General features: G+C 42.9%; 1 protein-coding gene across 26 annotated transcripts in view; it reads right to left on the bottom strand.

Moving 5' to 3' along the window:
• foxp1b (forkhead box P1b) overlaps window positions 1-22,179 on the bottom strand; it is a 144,587-nt gene that overhangs the window by 18,121 nt on the left and 104,287 nt on the right. For 23 of the 26 annotated variants that reach the window (XM_085160966.1, XM_085160960.1, XM_085160978.1 and 20 more), the window contains 5 exons: window positions 15,144-15,281; window positions 14,772-14,876; window positions 11,202-11,352; window positions 5,158-5,350; window positions 21-128 (listed from right to left, as the gene is read on the bottom strand). In XM_085160966.1, the coding sequence (XP_085017092.1) occupies window positions 21-128; window positions 5,158-5,350; window positions 11,202-11,352; window positions 14,772-14,876; window positions 15,144-15,281 (695 nt within the window). The remainder of the gene's footprint in view (window positions 1-20; window positions 129-5,157; window positions 5,351-11,201; window positions 11,353-14,771; window positions 14,877-15,143; window positions 15,282-22,179) is intronic. The other 3 variants (XM_085160974.1, XM_085160972.1, XM_085160971.1) reach the window with 3 other exon arrangements.

Here is a 22,179-nt window from a genome sequence, read left to right on the forward strand (position 1 = left end):
CGACTATGACTTTTACTTACTTGAGGAATGACTGGAAATCATCAAACACTGCCTCGCAACCGGGCCACTTGCAAACGCCATGGCCGTACAGAGGGTGACTGTGGGGGGAAGGCTCTTCTAGCGTGGATCTGGGAAAGAGATTCAGAGAGAACGTTTTTAGTAAAGACAGTCCTGCAGTCACGTAACTTAACGACAGGTCAAAGAACCCGTTTTCTCCATTTCAGACAAAGTCCGGTTACTACTTTCTTGTTTGTACTGTATCTTGTTTCCACATGAAAACGTTGACTTCTACTTAATCTGTGACCCTTGGGCTTTGTGGAATCACTGTACCTGTGTGATCTGGCTTGCTCTGCTCTTAAAGGAAGGGACTCTTGTTGTGAAATCACAATCAAATCAGTGTGTATTTATTCAGTTTCACGGAGCCATGCTGTGGTTCACTTTGATCTAGACTGCTAGGGGGCTCCCTGAGTTGCTGTTTTTCCTGTGCCGCCTGCTGCATCATGTCACAGAGCCCACCTGGAGGAGCCTGTACCATGATATTAAAACCCCTACTTTCACACCATGCACGTATTGTAAACAACCCCGCCTGGTATCAATTTATCTACTGACCAATCTGTGTCACCAGGGGCTGACAAGCATTCATCTATGGGGAGCGTATGGCATGGTACAATCAGTCTAAATAGCAGGAACATCCCTGAAAAACAAACTCTGAAACATCTTCCATATGGTGGGAGGCATGGAAGCACAGCTAACCACAGTCAGTGCTAAGAGAAAGCGGTCTGTATGGAGGCAGTGTCTGCTAAGAGAGCAAGACAGGCAGCCATATGGACACAGGCACTATACAAGACACACAACTTTCAGCTACAAGAGCCTGGGGGACTGGCCTATATCGCTACCACCTGTGCTTCTGGCGGCTCATGAGCACAATGCTGCTGCTTCTCCTCCTCTAGTGTGAGCCTCGCTCTCTAAGACAACAAGATGGATCAGGAGAGTCACTGCACTAGACTCTGTTGTGCTGTCACACGGGAATAACTCCATTCACGTACACAATTTCCATCAGAGATAATAATGTCTAACTCTTCAACTTTACAGGGTTCTTTTAAGGACCGGAATGGAAAAATAAATGCACTGACATTAATAATGTTTTGCATTTCTTGGCAACGATCGATCAGCTCTGATTTCAAAAATGTACAGAAAACGAACGAGTGAAAAGAAATCAAAGCGCGGCGGCGTGCCAATTTTGCAGGATTAAAAAAAAATCTGATGTTCGGATTAAAATCTCATTTGTATCAATGTTAGTAAAACTGTACCTCGAGTAGGAAATTTTAAAGGTCGTCGCAGGTTTCCTTGTGTTATAATTACTTGCTTAAGAGTTCACATTGTTCATAACATGTGATAATTGCATTGCAATTAGGGAGCAGTCAAGCATTCATGAATGTGGTTAGCAGCTTTTTTTCCTCCTCCCTTTTTCAAAAGTCTGAATTTTTTTATTCAATTATGAATTATGCATTCACATTAAGACCTCTGTTTTGATACAGCTAATAAATAGATGACGGAAGACCTATTATAATGAGTTTTTAACAAGGAAATGTGCGGACTGGTGAAGGTAACACTGGCTTTTAATTTAAAGGGATCCTTTTTTAATTCTTTGCAGGAGGCTTGTTGGTTAATTCTGTATTAACAAGATATTGAAATGTGGAGTGCACTGGGAATCAGTGAGCACAAAGCGCTATGAGGGGCTGGCGGCAGAAGAGCCCTTTTAAACGGTGGATGGCTAAACACTAGTAAATGACAGAATTTACACCAAATGAGCTACATTAGTGTAATAGGAGAAGAGTGCAGTATTCATGGGGTTTTCTCCCATTTGAGAACATGTTCAGAGGAGGGGGGGAAAAATGCAGCTTCCCATGTTGCGTTAAATTTGACTCGCACCCACGACAGGTTTGTCAGGATGTTATTATTGTCAGCCAGCCGGGGGGGGGGGGAAGAACACTCTAATGATCTCTTAAGAGCGATGAGGAAAACCATGTCATCAGCTTCTTTAGAGGAGAAGGAACATTAAAGTGCCTACAGACCCGGCCAGACAGTGCGTTAACCTTCCAGGTGTTGCACTCTGTTTATGTGTAGACAGACAGGCACAAGTGCACACAAAGGTGGTTTTGACAGCTGCTAGCCAGTTGTTTTCCAGCTCACTTATTTTGATGAGATGCTTTGGGCCATAAACAAGTGGAGATCCACGGTTGAGATTCTGTCCTGGTGGACTCAATATCTCAGCAAACGTGGGAAGATTGATATCCGCCATGCTAGATGGCAGCGTCTGAAGCCAATCACTACATTCATCCTTGGCACGAGCGCCGACTTTAGCCCATCGCCTTGTGTCCATGCACAATTCACACCCGCTACCCTCCTCCCCTCTTTTCACTTTCCAGGATCCTTTCCTTCTGTCTTCTCGGTGCCACTGCATGCTTTAACCTAAATGATTTAATTATCAGTTTCTTCTGGTGTAAGACAAATGAAAGGCAAGAGAGAGATGGGAGTGCTGTGCCAAATCTGATTATTTATCTCCTTAACAGATTGCTGTGTTACAGTCCCAGAGCTGTGGTTACTGATGGTTGTTGGGAAGTAAAGTGGGCCAAGTGCTTCGTGAGGATGCTCCCAACCCCCTCCCACTTTATAAAGCTGATGCAGCAATGTGTTGGGAATTTGTGTCAGATACAGATCATGCACATTTGATTTGAATAAGCAAATCATTGAATAAAGATGACCTGACTCACAGGGGTATATCTCTATCTGTGCATAACAGTTCGTGGGCTGGGAAACAACACGGGCTGACAGATTGAGTGACTCAGGATCTGGTCATATCAGGGATGTTATTCAGACAAACAAAAATCCCAGCCTGCCTTGCCAGAGTGTTCTTTCAAACAACTAAAAGCAGGAACACGTGCCTCATCTTCGGTGTGTCAAGCCAGCAGTGATTGAATTTCTCCTCCTTCCTTAAGACGGAAGTGCAAAGCCGGTGAGTGATTCCTGTGGATGCACTTAAGGTTTTAGTTGCAGGCGTCGTTGTGCCTAGGCAGATTTTATATGACACATGAAACTAACTACATGGTACTTAGGGCCTGCTGTAAACCAATCTGAAGCCAGTCGGGAAAACAGGCCCATCAGCAGAGAGGCTTGTTTCTGTTGCATGACAAAAGGACTTGCAAAACCGCATCAATTAAAAGTTCATTAAGTTCAGCACTGGGAGGATGAGTGGATGCTCTCTATTTACGCCCGGGCCGGCCCAGCCCATTATCTTCAACCTGATTATTCAAATCCCTGGATTATAACACAGACGTTTTCTCAGAGCCTTGCTTAGAATAATCATACTTAATAATATTTCATTTTTCTTCCCATGGAGTCTGATTAGAATTGAAGCTGCATCATCAAAAGAGAGGCATAACGCTCTTGATAGTTGTGCGATTTAAAATTAACACAAGAAAGGATTATTGGTTGTGTGAATCTAAATTAGCATCATTCAGCTTTTAATAAGGAATGTTTTGCGTTCGCTTGCTATCAGTCATCTTTTTTAGTAATTGTGCAGTTAAAACTCTGGGTAGGTAATCCACTTTCTCCAACAGATGGGGTGGATGAAAATCACCTGCCTGGTTTTCTGACAGATCTAAGATACGGTGAGAATATTCAGACCGAGGCTGCCTTCTTCACTTAAGCTTGTGTTAAACTGCTGCTGACAACTTCTTTAATCTCTGACAGTCAGCGCGAGGCAGAGGAGCTGCCAGCTCTTGCGTTATGTCTTCCCCGATGTTTCATGGAGCCCTCAGCTGAAGCTGGTTCTTGCCTTTTTCTGCCATCGACGCTCACCTTGTTTGCTCCACTTGCGACAATACGTGGTGGAGTGAGCAACGAGTCGATAGCCTCCCCTGTGATTTGTCTTTAACTACACAGAAACCAGACACTCAGCCAGACGCTGGATGGAGCACTGGAAGCCTGTGAATACTGTCAACTGCAGGAACAATTTATGCCCGCTTTTTTTTCCCTGCACCGCGGTAGGAGATAACTTTGAAAGACACTAAAGAGGATGAGTCTGTGCAGGTAGTATGCCATTAATCTATATAGAACCAAAAGCTCTACTTGAAAAGACATAACTGTTCTCTATCAGCACATCATGATATACTCCCTTGGTGTCACTCAGATCCTCTCTGTAACCCATCCTCCACATCCCTCCCTATAAGCAGCCCCTCTTCACCTCCCAAGACCTGCTTAGTTTACTGTGCTAAACATGTTTTCATCGGCATTGCTTTCATAATGACGCGTAGGTTTTGATCACTGAAACACAAGTCAGATGTTAGGCAGTGAGCTCATGGTGCCTGGAGGCTCCTCACTAGCAGTTCAAAGATCAGGCTTTGGTGCAAGAAAACAAGCAAATGTGTAAGATGCCAAATTAATTCCTTCCTTAAAGACACATACACACAGCTCAGAGAGCACATGCCTTTCAGGGATGATTTATGGTGGTTTGGAAAATATCACCCAGTGTTTGCTTCTCCTAACATATAAAAGCTTGTTGTTTTTGTTTTGTTTATTTATTCTGTAACACAATAAATAAACAAAACAAACCCCATTCACAAAGGAATGTTTTTACTTCCTGGTGATCAAAATGTTCTCAAGGAAGTGCAGCGGAAAATCATAATTCAGCTATTCTCCCTATACAACTTAGTAAAAACAATAAAAAAACACGGTGATCCCCCCTGATAATTTTACCGAGATCTAATTTCAACTATACGCACATTTCTCCCTGATGTTTCTATGTAATCCCCAGGTGTACTCAGTGGCACAGAAAGGTAACTGTGCTGGTCTTCAGGAATACTTACAAACTATAAATTAAAACAGTAATCTGTTCAAGTCTAGAGGGATTTCTCCATCAACTCAATCCATGTGGAAAAAAAGGGTAATTTAAAGTGGCATATAGAGCAAAATGAGTTTTTCTTTAAAGCCAGATGACAGTCTGACGTTAGAAACAATGTTTCCTGAGGTCACGGTTTTATAAAAACCTCTTCCCTGTAGCAGTATCGTGAGATCACACAAGCATTGCAAGTCACATGCAAATAAAAGAAAACAACAACAACAACAACCCCACAACACCCTGCAGATGAGACTTACCCTTCTCTCTTGTGACTCATGTACTGGCCGTTGGTGGAGGCATGCTGGTTGAGGAGTGGGTTCTTTGGCGGTGCCGGGGAGGACAGGTCGAGGCCCCGGTGGCCGTTGTTACTGCTGCTGTTGTTGTGCTCCTCCTTTACGTGAGCGTTTGTCACCTCTTTCCACAGTTGTTGCAGCTCTGTCGGAATCATGCCTGAGACAAACAAATTGGATAATTAAATCAATTAACAGCTAATCCAACTCTCTTCTTCATCACTTAATTAAATCAAAGCGTCTGTAAACAAAGCCGAGTATTAATTAGAAAATATTCCACTACAGGGTAATGCACTGAGAGCTCCCTCGCTCCTCTCTTCTCTCCCTCCCATTTTCTGTGATCTGAAGCGTGTTTGTATACACAAATCCCTGGCATTCACGCAAATTTCATGCCCAGAGTAAATAATTAACATCCAGACAAGGCATGAAATCTGAATAATCACCATCATTTTCTCCCAACAACAGAGATGTGCAGAACACACACAACAAAAAGTTTACAATAGCGACGCTAGAAAACATCCCACCCCTGTTTCCTTGAGAAACAGGACCCTGGGGTAATATTCTCAAAAGCACATTAATGTGCAAAATACTTAAAGCTCTGCACCGCCTCCAATTGACACAGAAGACTTAAACCTCATTTAACAAGTCAAGCACACTGCAGCTCACACAGCCCTTTGAAAAAAAGGGGAAAAAATCCCTTGAAGACAGAAGACATTTTTTCTGCGTGCTGAAAACACATCTGCAGAGCGTGTGTGTTTTTTCAGCAAATGAGTGACAGCGATCCCGACACTCAGGGCCAGACTCGGGATGAAGAAGGATAATGCAGTGCTTGTGCACCCTACTTTCCGTGTCTCACAGCAGAGAGTCTTTGTTGGCACACAATACGTACGTGTCCATCTATGGTGTGTCTGAGAAGTCTGCTTTCACTTGACACAAATGAGGACAAAGCTGATATGTAAAATAAGATTAAACCTCATGGGCGAAAATCTGTGGCTACGAGTGTTTTCAGTCAAAACACAGTGCGTGCGGGCAAGCCCGATTTTAATAGCGCTGAAAAATCTAATATCAAAATATATGTGCATTTGTAATGGGGATTCAAGTCTGTGCTTAAATAAGCCACATGTTTTAAGCATGGCGGAAGAAGCCCCTTGGATATGTGGTGAGTTTAACCACAGAGCAAATGGGCAAGACCACTCGTTTAACATTACAATTAATTAAATCCATTCTCAAAATGAGCACTGGCAAATGAAAGATGATTTGCACATGCTTATCTACTCGGGTTTATATTCTCCGGATCCCCCCCCCCCCCCCCCCCCACTCCTCCCTGTTTCTCATCACCAGCTCTATAGATACCAGAAGTGCTCCTTTCAAGCACCAGATTGTAATACATTGTGTGCAAAATGCTTAGTCTTAATTTATTCCTGTTGTGGAAAATAACTGTGAGGTGAAGATCTCAATACGATCAGCAAAAATATTTTTAATTTGATAAGCTACTAAAGATTTTAATTATGCTGGTAATGGAGAACATTGGCCTAATGAGGCGGAGGACTCCAGAGAGACGCAGGGGCTAAGAACTGTGAAATGAGTCTGATAGGATTGCTGTAAATTCACACTAGATCGTTTGCATATCAAAGAGCAGGAAATGATTGCAGGACAAATCAATAACCTTTCCACGTTCCAAGGAGCGTCTTCCCTCATTCGGATATTTCAGCACACTCGCTCTATTCTGTCTGCTTGTATTCTCCCTTATTCTCCTCATTGCCTTGATGTGCCCTAATCGAAGTGCGCATTCATGACAGGCTAAACATGCTTTATTTTGCGCTCCATGTTATAGCATGCTAATCCGGCGCTTGTTGATTTCCAGTTTCATTATCAAAGGCTGCATTGTTGTTTTGGACTTTGGAGCAAAAGTTTGTTTTTCCTTTTTTTTTTCCTGTGATAGCTGGTTTAGAAGAGGAAGGTCACTGGTGATGTGAGTGTCCTGCGCTCTGACAGAGGGAACAATCATTTTCCCCCCACTTGGTGCCCGGTGACAGTGGGCGATGTATTTTTAGTCGATGTGCTCGACAGGGCAGCCCACACTGGCTCAATTACCCAGCAGTCCTGGTGACCCCAACACCACTGTTTACTCAGATGAAACCACAGCACATAGACCGGTCTGATGAGAGAGGTAACGGAGTGGGACCAACCTGTCTCTTTCTGGATCTAGTCTGCAGTTTTATTGCTCTCCGTTTGCCTCTTCCCTCTCCTACCCCAACCTCTTCAAACTCTGCAACAGCTATGGCTCATGATTCCACATAAATGCCAATAAAATATCATTACACAAATGTCTCCGTGGGTATTATATTTTGTGTTGGGACAAAAATGCATCGAGTTTCTCTCCATCTGATTACTGTGGGACACATAATGACATTGATCTGTAAGTCCTTCTTTCTTTGGTACCCAGTTTGTCCATCTTTTAAACGCCGGATTGGTTTATCTTTCCTGTTTCCATTTTTCAACACAAGTCTTCCACTCATTACAAGCGGGAAATACGGACAAGCACTTTAAAAAATGTATGTTGTTGGGACACTTGATTGATCACCGGCCTCCCAACTCAATTTTACCTCCGCAGGTAGCTCTGGCACCAAGACAGGCCTAGCTCTTCAACCTTTTCCTGTCCTTGTCCTCCTGCACCCAGGTGACCATGTTCAAGCAAGCAGAAAGTTGATTTAAGGTTCATAATGACATCAGTTGCAGGCCATCATCCCCCAAATAAAAAATGGCCCCTAGTGCTCCGAGCTCTTTAAACCGTGCTGCTACTTCTCACACAGTGCCGGTGCCATGGGGGGACAGTGACATCGCTATTAGTTTATTGTTCCGTCAGACTGGGACCTTTACTGCACCCCTGTTTATGTTGCCGTAATCACCGGCCTGCTGATATGCACCCCTTTGGCCTGAAATATGTCCTGTCCTAATGCTGCTGGAACTATTACCAGTAGCCCACTGCTGGATGTATCAATCACTGACAGGTCGGCCGCATTACCCGCCGCTGTCCCTGATGTGCTGCTGTTCTGTGAGCACTTCATGGCTCGCCACATTCTTTGCTTTCACATTACCGACAAATTTGTCTTGTCACTGTCCCACTGGCCTCTCTTAGACAGCTTAAATGATGTTGTGCAGCTAGAGGAACTCGCTCTCTTGCAGAGCAACCTCACAGGGTGAAGGTCCATTTTATTCGGGATGTACACAAACACCGGTCACCTTTGTGACACACACACACACACAGCCACATGTGCAAAAAACATGCAAACACCTTAGCAACGTGAGCCTGAGCAACCACTGACTCACTTATCAGGTCAAGAGGACGGGCTTTTTGTGAGGCAGGTGGGGGTGTTGGTTGGATCAAATTTATATTTATGAGAGCTATATCCTCCCCAAACACATTTTTGTAATTTATAACAGATAGCGCCTGGCCGCTTCCAAGACTTTGGACATTAATGTCAAAAGAATTTACGACAAGAGAAACAAATTACGCTCAAGATAATGTGAGAAATTGTTTTTCACTCAAAAGTGCTATCTACAAGTTTATACTTAATTAGTGCTATCAATTTTTTGAAAAGCTAATTCAGATGCATTCCTTCAGTCCAGAACAATGACTGTAATCTGTCTCAGCCAACAATGTACTGTACCAGACAGAAGAGTGATATATGACTGAGGTTTAAACTGCGCTGCAGTACCCAAAAGAACACTTTCTTTAATTATTCTGTTTCAGTGGCCTATTATTTGCTAACCTTTAGCTTTTTCATTCTCTCTGTACATGAAAAATGGAGACAGAAGACCGTCTGCTATAATAATGGGATTTTAAAATAATTATATTGATATCTTCATGTTTAAATGAAAGAAATAAAAATCATCAGTTAGAAAGTCACCGCAATTTACTGCCCCCAAGTTTGAATCCATAATCACTGGGACCCAAACAGAGAAGATCAACTCACTGCTTCCGATGCAGTGCTAGCTGAATATTGCAGATTGGATCTGAGTACCATAGGCCTGGCCCGCTGATGCGTGAAAGAGTTTAGTGATGTGGAAAACAGAAAGGTCATCAATAACTTCAAACAGTCAAGCAGAAAATGTGTAGAATAAGAAGACAAACTGGGGGCCTGGAGCACGAGCCTAAGTGTTGTAACAGCTGTCGCAGACACAGAGTTAACCACGAGGGCAAACTAACCAGGTTTGACTGGTTGTAACAAAAGTGAAACAGACCGCTAATTGTATGTGGGAAGATTCAGTTCCTTATTTCGATGTTTATGCGAACAATAGCCTAGTTAAATGTTCCCTTTAACTACGAGTGTAATTTATTTTAATCTGCCGTTCGGCATGAAAATATATTTGCACGGAGTTAAAAGTCAGATTTTCTCTTAGAACATAAATTCTGTCATTTTATATGGCGTCTGTGACACGTGACTGAAATCACTATTTCAGTACCACGTAGCCCCAACAAAGCATAAGCGAAAACTGAAAAGGTAGCATATAAAGGACATAAACTTAGTTCCCCCGCTCTCTGATAAGATGAGATGCCTCAGAGGTATGTGATGATGACACAAAATAAACAGGATGTTCTGAGCCTGTTGTGAAATCTATCAAAAGTTCAGTGCCTAGCCATATCACTCACACAATGCTTTACTCAAGGGGTGTGTGAGTGTTTGCCAGACATCTGCCACAGAGCAATTCAGCAAAGCACAACACAGAACACAGCAGTGCTCCACGCCTGTGCCCACGGCGATTGTCTATGAGCGCATGAGTTATTCCATACCCAGTCCAAACAATAACAGCACTGTACAAACCATGTTTGTGTTTGCCTATTACCTAAGCACTCTCCCATCCCCTCCCATTTTTATCTTATTATTTCAAAACTGTTTGTCTTAGCTGTGAATGAATAGTCAATGTCATGTTCTAAAACCCTTATGATGGCGTCTTTGTCACAGGGGGACCGCTCCTTAACATAACATTAAGGAATAAATGAAGAAATAAACTTCCTGGCCAAACAGCAAGTATTGACTTCCTATCGGGTTACAGGCGCTTTTACAGTGACAAGTTCACTGGTGGTTTCTGAACAATAGATCCAGTCTTCCTCCAGGCTAAAGGAGACTGACACCAGAATGCCAATCACAGGAACAGGACAATGAGCTGAAGGACAAAGTGTGGATCTCTGCTTCTGAGCAGTGGGATGTGTTACTTGAGTTAGTTCAGCGAAACTGAAATCGTGCAGCAAACATGTTTTGGTGTAAAGGAGTTAGATCCCATTTAGTAAAGGGAAGAACTGATCGCTGAAGATATACAGTGGACGTCGAGTCAGTATGTGGTTAGATACTTCTAGTGTTACATTCTTGGTCGAGCTCTAAGCCCATTCCGTGTGTTTGTGTTCAGCTGGTGTTGTTAAGTGTTTTTTAAAGAGTTTATTTGTGTAATTTTTCAAGTACAACACATAACTAAGCAGCTCAGGCATGACAAGATCAAGCAAGTAGGTAAGAATATCAAATACAAAATAATAGGCATCGGTTTCATTGCCAACTCTCACTATCTAAGACAATAGAACATTTCCTGTAACAATAACATAAACAAGGTTATAGAGAAACTGGTTGAGCAATACAAAAGGTGCAGACAGGATAGTCCTGTTTAGAGAACCTGAAGAAAGACGTGCAAGATCAAACTTAAACTCCAGACATATATCTTTGTTGTTGGAGTGACATAGCTGATCCACAGGAAGAAAATATCTATTTTTAGAGTGAAGCATTTATATTAATAGGACTATTTCAATATGGAAAAATCTACATTTTATTCCACCTAAACCTAGCCCCCAAATTAAAGGCTTTAAAATATGTGTTTTTATAGTGATTCAAGTCTTCTTCAGTTGCTGTGCTTTACACACAGCCACAGGACAGGTCATCATCACTGCTTCATTGTGGATAAAATGTTAAAGCTGGTGGACAGGAAGATTGCTGTGCTGCAGTCACATATGAGGTACTAACCCTGAGTGAGGGAGTGCAGTGGCAGGCCAGTCTGTCCAGGCTGGATGCTGAGCAGTCCTTGCCTCTGAAGGTTGAGCAGGTGCTGCTGCTGGACCTGCTGGACCTGCAGGAGCTGCTGCTGGAAAGCCAACTGCTGTGCTGACACCTGCTGCTGGAGGCACACAGAGACACAAAGAGGCACACCATCAGCAAACACATACAAACCGTATGTAAAAGCACAACAGCCAGTGCAAACACAGACATTTGAATTTCAGGTTCCTTTGCATGCACCATTTAAGAAAACCATTTTAACATCAAGGTGAGAGTTCACAGTTAGGGTTGTAAAATGAAGCACTTTAGAACAACATGTTCATTCATAAAAAACAAGGTTAATGGATTTAACGCGTGCTACCACCAAGCCTAATTTTCCTTTTTTTATTTTTGCCTTTAGTTTGGTTTTCTCAGAGCCCACTTAAGACAGGTACGCTATACATCTCTCTCTCTCTTAATTAACGAGGAGTCGCAAGGCAAATGACAAACAATGAAACAACATAGTTAATCATTCATAATAAGAGCCACAGGAATTTAATTACAGCCATTCATAATTCAGCAAACAACGTGTGACTAAATCAAAGTGCTTAATAACCACCCTAGCAACTCTCACAACTCTCCCAGGCATGGCGCTGAGCTCAGGGATTCAGCCTTCCCCCAACCAGCGCGGCAAGCTGCGTTCAATCGCATGCTGTGGACGGTCTATGTGATAGCTGTTTTGTTCGTGTTAAGACCGCTTCGTGAAGAAACAGTTAATGAAACAGTCGCGCGTCTTCACTTGATTTTAAAGTCAGGGAGATAAAAAAAAAAATCTGGCTCTGAAAAGTGAAACGTGAACTTTGATGGGATGAAAAAGTGAAATAAGGGCACAGGAGAAAATGGAAAGGAAAAAGACAAAGTCAGAATAATAAATAGAAGGAAATTTGCTAATATCCCCAATCCGCCATGAGTCAAAACAAATGAGAGATGGAATTTAGATAACAGCGACACAGAGATGACTTTTAACCCGTTCATCAGCCGACGTTCTTAATAATCCACAGTCAGCTCAACAAAGTGTTGTTGCTGATTCAACAGGACCTAGCTGTACACCTTCTCTATTTTCTAACAGTTAAGGACATAACAAACACGTCTGAGACCCAACAGGACACTAGGTCTGTTTATGAGTATACAAGACCAGTTTGTCAAGCGGGTGGAAGGAGAGGTAGGGGCACTAAAAGCAGCGCTGTGGCTGCCAAGCCGTGCACCGCACCCTTTTACCAAACACAGGATACACCACTTTGTTTACTTCTCACAATTGAGTGCATACAAAAGGGTCTCAGTGCAATGCGGCAGTCAGGTCACTGGCTGGCGGCTCTGAAACCACTGAAACAGCCAGATAAAACGGGTTCCCTCCGCCCACCCCTGCCGGGCTTATCAAAAGGGTCGAGTGGCCTTCCTTTCTCTTCCTCTACCTCCCTCCTGCCCTGCACCCAGCCTGCTGCTTCTGCGTTGGCTGACTAAAAATAACGCTCTGGGCAGCGCTGGCCCATTACAGCAAGCGGTGTCGTCTCATTGGATCAATCAGAGGAAGAAGGCACTTTGTCAGTGGTAACGGAGGGTCATAATTGAAGAGTAACTACATTCAGTCTCAGGCTCATGTGTGATCTAACCCAAAATGTGAGGGAAGAAAGTGAGACAGAGAAAAAAAGAGCGACGCGATAAAGATCACATTCAGGATGCAGGTGGCCTGTGATCCTCTCTGATGTGTTCTGTTTATAAACGATGGTTGGCTCTTTTTCTCCTTTCATCCGTGTGAGAGAAGTTTCTCTTGTCTTGAGTTTTTCTCTGTTCAGCAGCTCCTCCCTGACAGATAAAGATAATAGTGCTATGGGAGGGGGAGGGGGGTTTAACAATGTCTTTCATCAAAACGCTAAGTAAATAGGCTAAATAAATAGAGGGGTGGCTTTTGAGGAAAAAAAGGAAGAAAGAAAATGGAGTGCTGCAAATGAATTTAACTCTCTCCCCTTCATATTTTTCCTCTAGTCCCATCAGCTGACAGCGGCTCCTGTGCACTCTCAGCATGCAGACACATTAAAAACCCCCAGACCCAATAGACCAAATAAGAGGTTAACAAGAAGTGGCACGAGGGAGAGAAAAATACAGTCCCTGACAAATGATAAAGAGTGGCAGTGGCAGCCCTTTATTGTCAAGCTTCAAATATAAAGTTAAAGATCTTTGAAAAACTAAATTTTGATGTCTTTAAAATAAAAGAGGCACAAAGCAACAACAGGGGGTTATTGTCTGGCAGCCACAGGGGATTCACTGCATAATTCTTATTCTGTCTTTTGATGGCTGCTAGAAATGCGACTGAAAGCGAGAGAGAGAGAGAGAGAGAGCGCGATGGGGAAGAGAAAGAAAACATCGGCAGAAGGGGAGAGCCTCTCGAGGCTGCATCCATTTCCTGTGATCATACATAATATGCTTCAAAAGTAGTTTTTTCTTTTATTCTCATGCTCCATTCAACTGATCAATTGCACCTCCTTGTCTGCCCCCCTCGCCTCCCCCTCTCTTTCTCCCTTGCTCCTCTAGTGTTTACATCAGATGCGACTTGGTGACAGGCCCTATCTGAGGCCGAGGAGCTCTGCTGTCATGTTGATTTATGGGAGCATCACGCCACAACTTGTCCAAACTGAAGCCCCCAGTTCATTAATTAGGGAGCTACGACTTTGAAGTTGGGTGCTTCGACAGCACGCGGACGTGTGCGGGAGTGAGCATGCGTGGATGAGCGTGGGTCCGCTTTTAACGTCGGGCTTAATTTTCTGTGTTTCCTTTACTCTCCAAACATTGGAACTCAACGGGGACAAGAGTGAAAATTCCCAGATCGTCTTTGAACTTCTTCTGACCGCACAATAGTAATTTGCTTCGTCCACAGTGATGCCTGTATCCGCCTGTCATTAACACGCATTAAGCCGCTGCCTATGAGCAAGCCTCGCTGCACTACTGCGAAGGAGAAAAAGCAAGAAAGAAAAATGGTGAAAAAAAAAAACTCAACATGGGCAACAAAGCTGGAAGCGCTCTCTGCACTGATATCTCACAATTACATGCCTTCTTTTCCTCTGCCATTTCCATGTTAATTACCGAGAAAAGCCTCTCAGATTTATATGCTCTGTGTTTCTGCCTTTCTCCCTTCTGCCTTTCATTATGTCCTACACAAGGCTCAGAGGAACGGTCATCTCTTTGTTGCTTAGGACACTTGTTTACTAGAAAAAAAAAACTACAACAATGGCCTGAGTCTTTTCTGTAACATATTATACATTTAATGTGGAGACAGGTCCAAAAAAGAGACACTGGATTCTTAGCACAGTATAAGTCAGTTGTTACCATTTATCCAGCCAGTCTGACATGCTAATCAGAAGCATGAGTGCACTTGATTCTCCCCCCGTCTCTGCTTTAACCACAGGCTGAAAGCAGATGGAGTTGAGGGAGGGAGCACGCATGCTTTCCGTACTCTGTCTGGCCAATGTTTGGTAATGGCAGGCGGCTGGGGTGATGTCAGCTTACCTCTTTACTCTGCTTGCTGCCTGCATGTTGCTGCTGCTGCTGCTGCTGGAGGAGCTGGAGGTGGAGTTGTTCCTGCTGCTTCTTGTAGAATTCTTGGAGTTGCTGCTGCAGAAGAGACGGGAGGGTGACATATGAAGCAAAGTCTATCAGTCATGCAAACCTGGCAGTGGATTTTGTGAGAATTTTCAACACTTTGAGGGATGCTGTCTTTGAGGCTTAGAAAAGAAAGGAGAATAGCAGTTCAAAGTGAATTTATCTTTGTGAAACATGGTCTATGCATAAGAAGATTTTCATTTCAAGCTGAGACATTCACCATCTGAAACTTGATGGCCCCGTCTGAAGAAGATTACTGGTAGCATGAATGTACGTTACCTGCTGTAACATGAGGGCCTGCTGCTGCTGGAGAAGAACCTGGAGCTGCTGAGGGCTCAGGACTTGTTGCTGAAGAATCTGCTGCATTTGCTGTGGAGTTATCACTTGAGGTGTCATCATAGCCACTGACACTGGAACCTGCACACACAACAAGCAGATAGCTGTTAATTAGTGCAGGAAGCAAAAAGCAATCCATCCTCAACACTGGCTCCTTCTTGTTTACTGTCACATGTGCTACAGCCTACAAGCAAGGTAGGGTAAAAAAATGTAGCTCAACAACAAATAAAGACATACATTAGACAAACATAATAGACTACAACAGGCATTGATGCATTCTAGGAATTCATCTCAAGTGTCATCTTGAAGTGTTGCAATCTGCACATGACCTCCAGCAAACATCTAACACACACATTTCGCCCCTCTAACCATTATGACACCACACCAGACTGAGACAGGCTAAAGGACACAAGAGAGCCAGGCGTGGGTCAACACGTCCACCCCGACTTCCATCCTTCCACCTTCCCCTCTCTCGCACATACCCCTCCACGAAACCCGATATGATCTGCATTTACAAACAGCGAAGCTCCAATAAGCATCGCCGTTTGCACGACGCGGCAAATGTGTCATACCTGAAGACGTGAAAGATTGCCTCCAAAAATGCTGTGGTTCGCTTGTCGCGCATGCACGACATGTCATGTGAGAACATTTCATTAGAGATGCTGTCAACAGCGATCTATTATTGTGAAGATATAGAGCGCCTGGAGGAGGAGCCATGGTGAAGAACACACGGGCCCCTAACTAACTCCCTGCAGAAAGGTGTGAGTGCATGACTCCTCAAAACAAGTGATTTGTTGTGACACCGAAAGAGCCCCCACAGTTGTCAGGGTGCCTTAATTGCTCCAGCGACATAGGGGACTTGGAGTGTGTCTGGATGCTGCCACTCACTGCTATGATGTGCAATACCATTAAAAGCTCCTTTCCCTGACATTTGGATGACAAACAGCGATGGAGATATGCTTGTATACTGCGCCGTCTTTGCAGTTGTTAACATGTTGCGGCTGTGGTTCTTTTTGTGCACGAATACATTAGTATCTGTGTGTGCATAAGCGAGTATTAAAATGTACTCTTTCAGGCTGATGTCAGCAGCTGATAGAGCAGACATAACCGGTGACAGACTGTCTTCACCAAGGTTACCCAAATTGTGTGGTCACCTTAAAGCTAATGACACCCCTCTGAATTTTTCATGCTTTTCTGAATGCAATTTAGCTGTTTAAAATCTCGTCCAGTAACGAAGGGGCTTTTCTTGACACACGCCCTGCATCCATATCACCTTATTCACTCTCCCCATTGTAGCATAAAACAAAAACAAAGCACTGCCATAATGAACAGCTTGTAGTGAAAATGCAGAGGAAAGGGCAGTGATGTCAAACAGAACGGAGCAGCTTTGATGCTCTCTGTTAACTTTATTGAGCCGTGCCAGACTACACTGGGATATGTTCTTCCAAACCCAAGAGAATGAAGGAGGGTCAACCCCACCCAGGACCAACACACACTTCACATTTCTTATTTTCAGCAGGAGGCGCAAGGGGTGCGAGGAGGAAAATGCAATATTAATTCCCCCCTGTATTATGTCTTAATATGCAGTTCATCTTGACTTTTGCACATGACTTGTCCTGTCATTTGCATAGCCTCGGCCTCCCATTTCCTAATTTCACAGTCATTATCCAGCGAAGTCCTTTTTTCTGGGCATCACTAATTTTGATGAACTATTCTGAAGGTCAACCAAGCAGCCTGGTCTTGCTGACATGCAAACCCGTACATGATGTGATATGCAGTGCACGTCGAAATGTGGCGTTCACCCCCTCCAAAAGAGGATAAATAAAAATGCCCCCCCTTTTTTTTTCTCCACAAACTTCACTTTTACTACATGCGTTAAAAATCTACTCCATATTAGTCACGCTCTATTTTTTACCAGCGTGTAAAGGCTGCAAATTTTGTCTTCTTTTCAAATGTATAATCATTTTGTCATGCCATATTACACAGTGTGATGTGGAAAAGGGGAGAGCAAACTTCGAGTTAACACAGAGGTTTTATACACTTAACCAGATCTCAATAACTGCCGATTTCATTACAAATTACACAGAGATTTCCTTCAGTGTAACTGTCTTAATTCTTTACACCTGAGGTGTGTATCTCATCACGGTTTCACACTTCGCCTTGTCAAGAGCATCTGGCTCTCAGTAACTACAGTTAGAGCAGCCTCCTCCGTGAACAGCCCCAGCAAGAGGCTATTACAGACCCCCATTTTATTACCCATTACTACTGAGGTCATTAGCAGCAAGAGGGATTGTATGCTTCTTAACCTATTGATCAATGTAACTACTACCATTTAATCCTGTGCTGAAGGAGTGAAAATCTGCCTAAGACTGGGTCCTATTGAGTGGAAGGGCGGGAGGAGCACTTTAACTGAAAAATATTGCCTTGGCCGCTGTATCTTGCCCATTTAACGCAAACACAGGACGCCAGTCGCCATTTAGAGCACTCCCATATGGTGCACTCCCTTATCTCTTGGATAACATCATGACTCCAAATGATCCACAAAAATATATCACCATCTAAAGATAGTCTAAAAGGAGACCCGTACTGGGCTAATAACTGGAGGGATCCACTGAGCCCAGCTCTAATCTACTCCACCAATATGAGAGTGTGAAAAAGAGGACATTCTGAGGATGCCAGAAATAGCTGACGTTTATGAATTTCATGAAGGTGTGGTGCTCTCCAGGTGCCTCCCATACATAAACATTCAAACCTGGAACATTCTCACACAGCTGCAGAGTGACTGGAGGCAATATACTGTACCAGCACAGGCCTGCTGGCCAAACACACAGATGCAGACAAACACACACCCATGCACAGAACTGTGGCATGTTAACTGCCACAAGTACATACAGGCACACGTGCAGCCTAAAATACATTGTATATGAAGAGCAAAACCACATTTTCCACATGCACAAAAAGAAACATGCACTGCACATTGAGTATAAAAATGTCATACCATAAAAAAACATTTAAAAAGGAATTTAAATGTTAATACTTAACATGATAAAATTATTTAAAAAAAAAAGTGTTTTCCTCAATTTGAAAAAACAAAAAATTTATTAAAATATTCCTCTTGTTTACTGCACCACTTCTGAAAAAGCGCCAGCCACAGTACAGGAAACATTTGTCATAAAGGGACACCTACGGTGGGACGACGTCTGTCTGTGAGAAACTAACAAGAGAAGAGTGCAAAATGCGATAATCTAATGAGGGAACACACCCCAGATCTGAAAACATTTTAGAGTCACTGATTCAGAGTTAATGAAGATCCCCCTCCTATCACAAGTCAGAGGTCAAAGCACGGCGAAGAGGAGTAAGGTGAACGAGGCTGCACGATAGCGCCTTTTTTCACACTAAGGCAATTAAGAGGAGCAGCAATGAGGGACGAGGAGGTGAATGTCAGTGAGCCCGACAAAGACGTTTCACTGAAAGATACGAAGACGCAGAAAAAAAGGGGGAGAAAGAAAGAAAAGCAGAGCGAATTATCAAATTTTCATTTGTATTCCCTGGGGTCATGTTGTCTTGTGGGGGCATCAAATGGAATGGAGAAGTAAAAAAGCCCTCGTCCGTTTGATGCTGTTGTTTTACCTTGGCCTGCTGTGGCGCAAGGAAACGACTTCCCATCCCGACTATGATCTCCTGCATGAAAATGTCGCCGAAATGAGGATTTCACGGGAGCTATTGTACTTAAGTGATGTGTGAACATAATTAGTCGTCGACAAGACTGGAAAGACTAATTCCACATTACCCATTCAGGTTGATTGAAATCTTTGGAGTGGAGAGAATTTCCCCTAAAAAATAGATTCACACCAATAACCTTTCCCCCTAATAATAATTGTAACAACAACAATAATAATAATGATTATTGTAATAATAATAATACTAATAGTAATAATCATAATATCTTGATTTATATTTTGTTTGTGGTTGTCATTATTGGGAAAACAACACAATGTAAATTATGCAGCAGAATTTAAATGTAAAAAGTAGGACACAAGTACTAAATAATCCCAACATATGTTAGACCACCATAATTCCTTTCTTGTCATCCACAATCAAGCTGTTTTAAAAATATTTACAGCTCAGATAAACAGGATAATCACAGCCACATTTACCATGCACTATATATTCTGAGTTCGGGGCGGAGATGTGTGAGGGGGAGCGAGACTCAAATTATTTGCAACAACTGTAAAAACAAAAGTTAAGATTGCGTTTTAATTAACTCGACGACTACAAACAAACAGGTTTTCGCCGGAGCTCGACCCAGCATCGGGTTTAAACAAACAAACTGCACGGCAACGTGAGCGAGCTCTCGCCCCAGCAATAACAGCCGAGCTGCAACCTGGACGCCGTTTCCCACACTGGAGGGAGCCGCCACTGCAGGTGACCACCGCTGAGGGAGCGCACATAGGTCGCCCTCCCTCTTCCCCCTCAAACGCACACACTTGTGCCGCATCACGATCACACTTTGGTATTTAAAATGTTCACTTTTGTATTAAAAAAAAAAGAAGTGATTTAGATTTTATAAAAAAATGAAAATTGTGTTAAAATATTATATTAAAGGTGGTTCAAATAATTCTGATACAATTCTTTGTTTCTTTTGCTTACAAAAAAATTAAAAGAAAGGAGTGTATCATACATTTTGGTGTGTGACTCACTGTCCTGTCATTCTTTCTGACCTTTTCAAGCCACACCTCCAAGTATGTATTTTACAAGGTATTTTGAGTTCTGAAACCAAGCTTACAAATTCTCGGTGAGTGATGTCCTACACACAACTGTTCGATGTTTGCACCTTTCCCGGAAACATCTTACGATCGCTGTTCATATAAACTGTGCGCCCGTGATCTTTAGTTCACCAGCTTTACACGGTTACGCAACGCTGCGTGTTTTCAGATGCATTATTCGAGTCAGTTGAGATTTAATTAAGATCACAGCCTCTGAAATCCCTTTCAAATGAAAGTGTAGTCAAAAGACAATGGCTGACACATCCTCGTACAGATTGTTTCTATTCTCTGCACACCAGCAAGGCAAAGCTAATCCTTGTTTCCATGACGGCAGACAAGAGGGACACAAATTATGTTGCTTCTTGACACTCTTAATGCTGTTTTTAAGTGAACAGACAAATAATTAAATTATATAAATTATATTGAAATAAATTTACACTGACAGCAGCATGTTTTTGAAATTAAGTAAAAACCAGTATATGGAGAGAGAAAAAGAAGTGTTTCAGTCCCAATAATCCACCCTTAATTTCTAGGTGCAACATGACAATAGGCTCCCTTTAATACTTTAGAAATATATAGGCTGGGACTTAGATGAATGGTTAAAAAGACCTTCTGCCATAAAACACACTACACCATGTAATCTCATCATTATCCTACCATCTCAACCTTTTGAAACACATGGCATCTCAAGTGTAATGTTAATCTTCCCGTTTGAAACAGAGATGCACATTCTCCAAATAGCAATGGAAAAAAAAAAAGAAGAAAAAAAAAGGAAAAACGATTGCAAGCCTTTTTCAAGTAAAAACATGTTTTAGTCGGGAAAGCCAGAGAATAACAGCAGAGAGCAGCTGGTGGCTCACTATATCACTGCTAAACTATTCCCCCGTCTCTCCTCTCTGTCTTGCCTGCCTGCTCCAGTACAAAGCAAAGACCGTCCCTGTAAAGGATATCCCAGTGAGCCGTGGGGCTCTGCAGGCTACCCCCGTGTGCCCCCCTCTCCGGGTACACAGCTAATATCTGGTTGCCTATGTCATGGTTTAGAAATGACAGGTGCTGGCAGCCCCTCGCCTTGACAGGCCACTGCACAAATAACGCCCCAGCCTGAAAGGGCTAATGCACTACTAATGAACAATAAATCAACTTTGATTACAAACTGTCAACCCAATCAGCTCGCACTCCAGCTCTCCCAAACTGCGAGTCTCGGCTGCACAGCTGCACAACATTACGGCGAACACTGCCCTGTTTAGGCTTCGCTGTCCTGCTTCTCAACTATCTGATAATCTGCTCCATCTCTCCTCCTGTCCACTTTCTTAGCTGTGAGAGCTGAAAGACTGTACCAAAGGGGGGAAAAAGTTTCAGAAATGCTGAGAAATACAACAAAAACACTTCAAAAAGGCAAGTTCTTCTGTTGCTATATGAGCGCATTACTTAAATGACTGCAGTAAAAATACTTGAGGTCATTAAACAACAGAAAGTCAATAACTGTCTTCTGTGTAAAACCTCAAAACTGTCAAGGAGGACTCAAACTTGACAGTAGAAAAATGGAGCAAATTGACCACAACTTTCCCCCTTAAATATATTTTGCAATCCTTTTATTGCAAGTGCCGACACACACGCATAGGCCCGCACCAACATTCGCACACTAACTTTTCAGAAAGACATGAGCGATGACATTTAGAGTGACAGCGTGTCTCCAACGTGGTTTGTGGTGACGGTGTCAAATATAGAGCTGTGCCAGCCACTGTCTTAATTCACTGTGACACCATGAGGAGACTGAGGATTAGTCCAGGCCATAGCCTAAGAGCAAGCAAAGTCTGACCAGCACTCATTAACTCTGGGGAACAAGTCACAAAATACACAACTAGCAAAACATAATTTGGAGAAAACAAGTACTCGCATACCCTTAAGTCAAGGATGTAAACAATGAAGCTTAACAAGTATTTTCTAAAAAAAAATAAAAAAAATCAGCAAAATACAAAAACACACACAAATGAAAGTAAAGAGCTGGCAAACCTGTCTCCTGTTTTTCCTAGAACTTTCCATAATTTGAACGTGTACAGTATTAGATCCTGCTTAACTGGTTAGCTCACTATCAGCAAAGTCAACAAAACTAAACAAACACTGTAAAGTGACAGTGAGAAACTTCATGTATGTGGTTAGGCAAGGCAGAGGAAACTGTTGCACAAGCTTACAGTAAAAAGCCAAATTCCTGT

Source organism: Neolamprologus multifasciatus, chromosome 5, assembly GCF_963576455.1.
Source record: "Neolamprologus multifasciatus chromosome 5, fNeoMul1.2, whole genome shotgun sequence".
In the NCBI taxonomy this organism is placed as follows: domain Eukaryota; kingdom Metazoa; phylum Chordata; class Actinopteri; order Cichliformes; family Cichlidae; genus Neolamprologus; species Neolamprologus multifasciatus.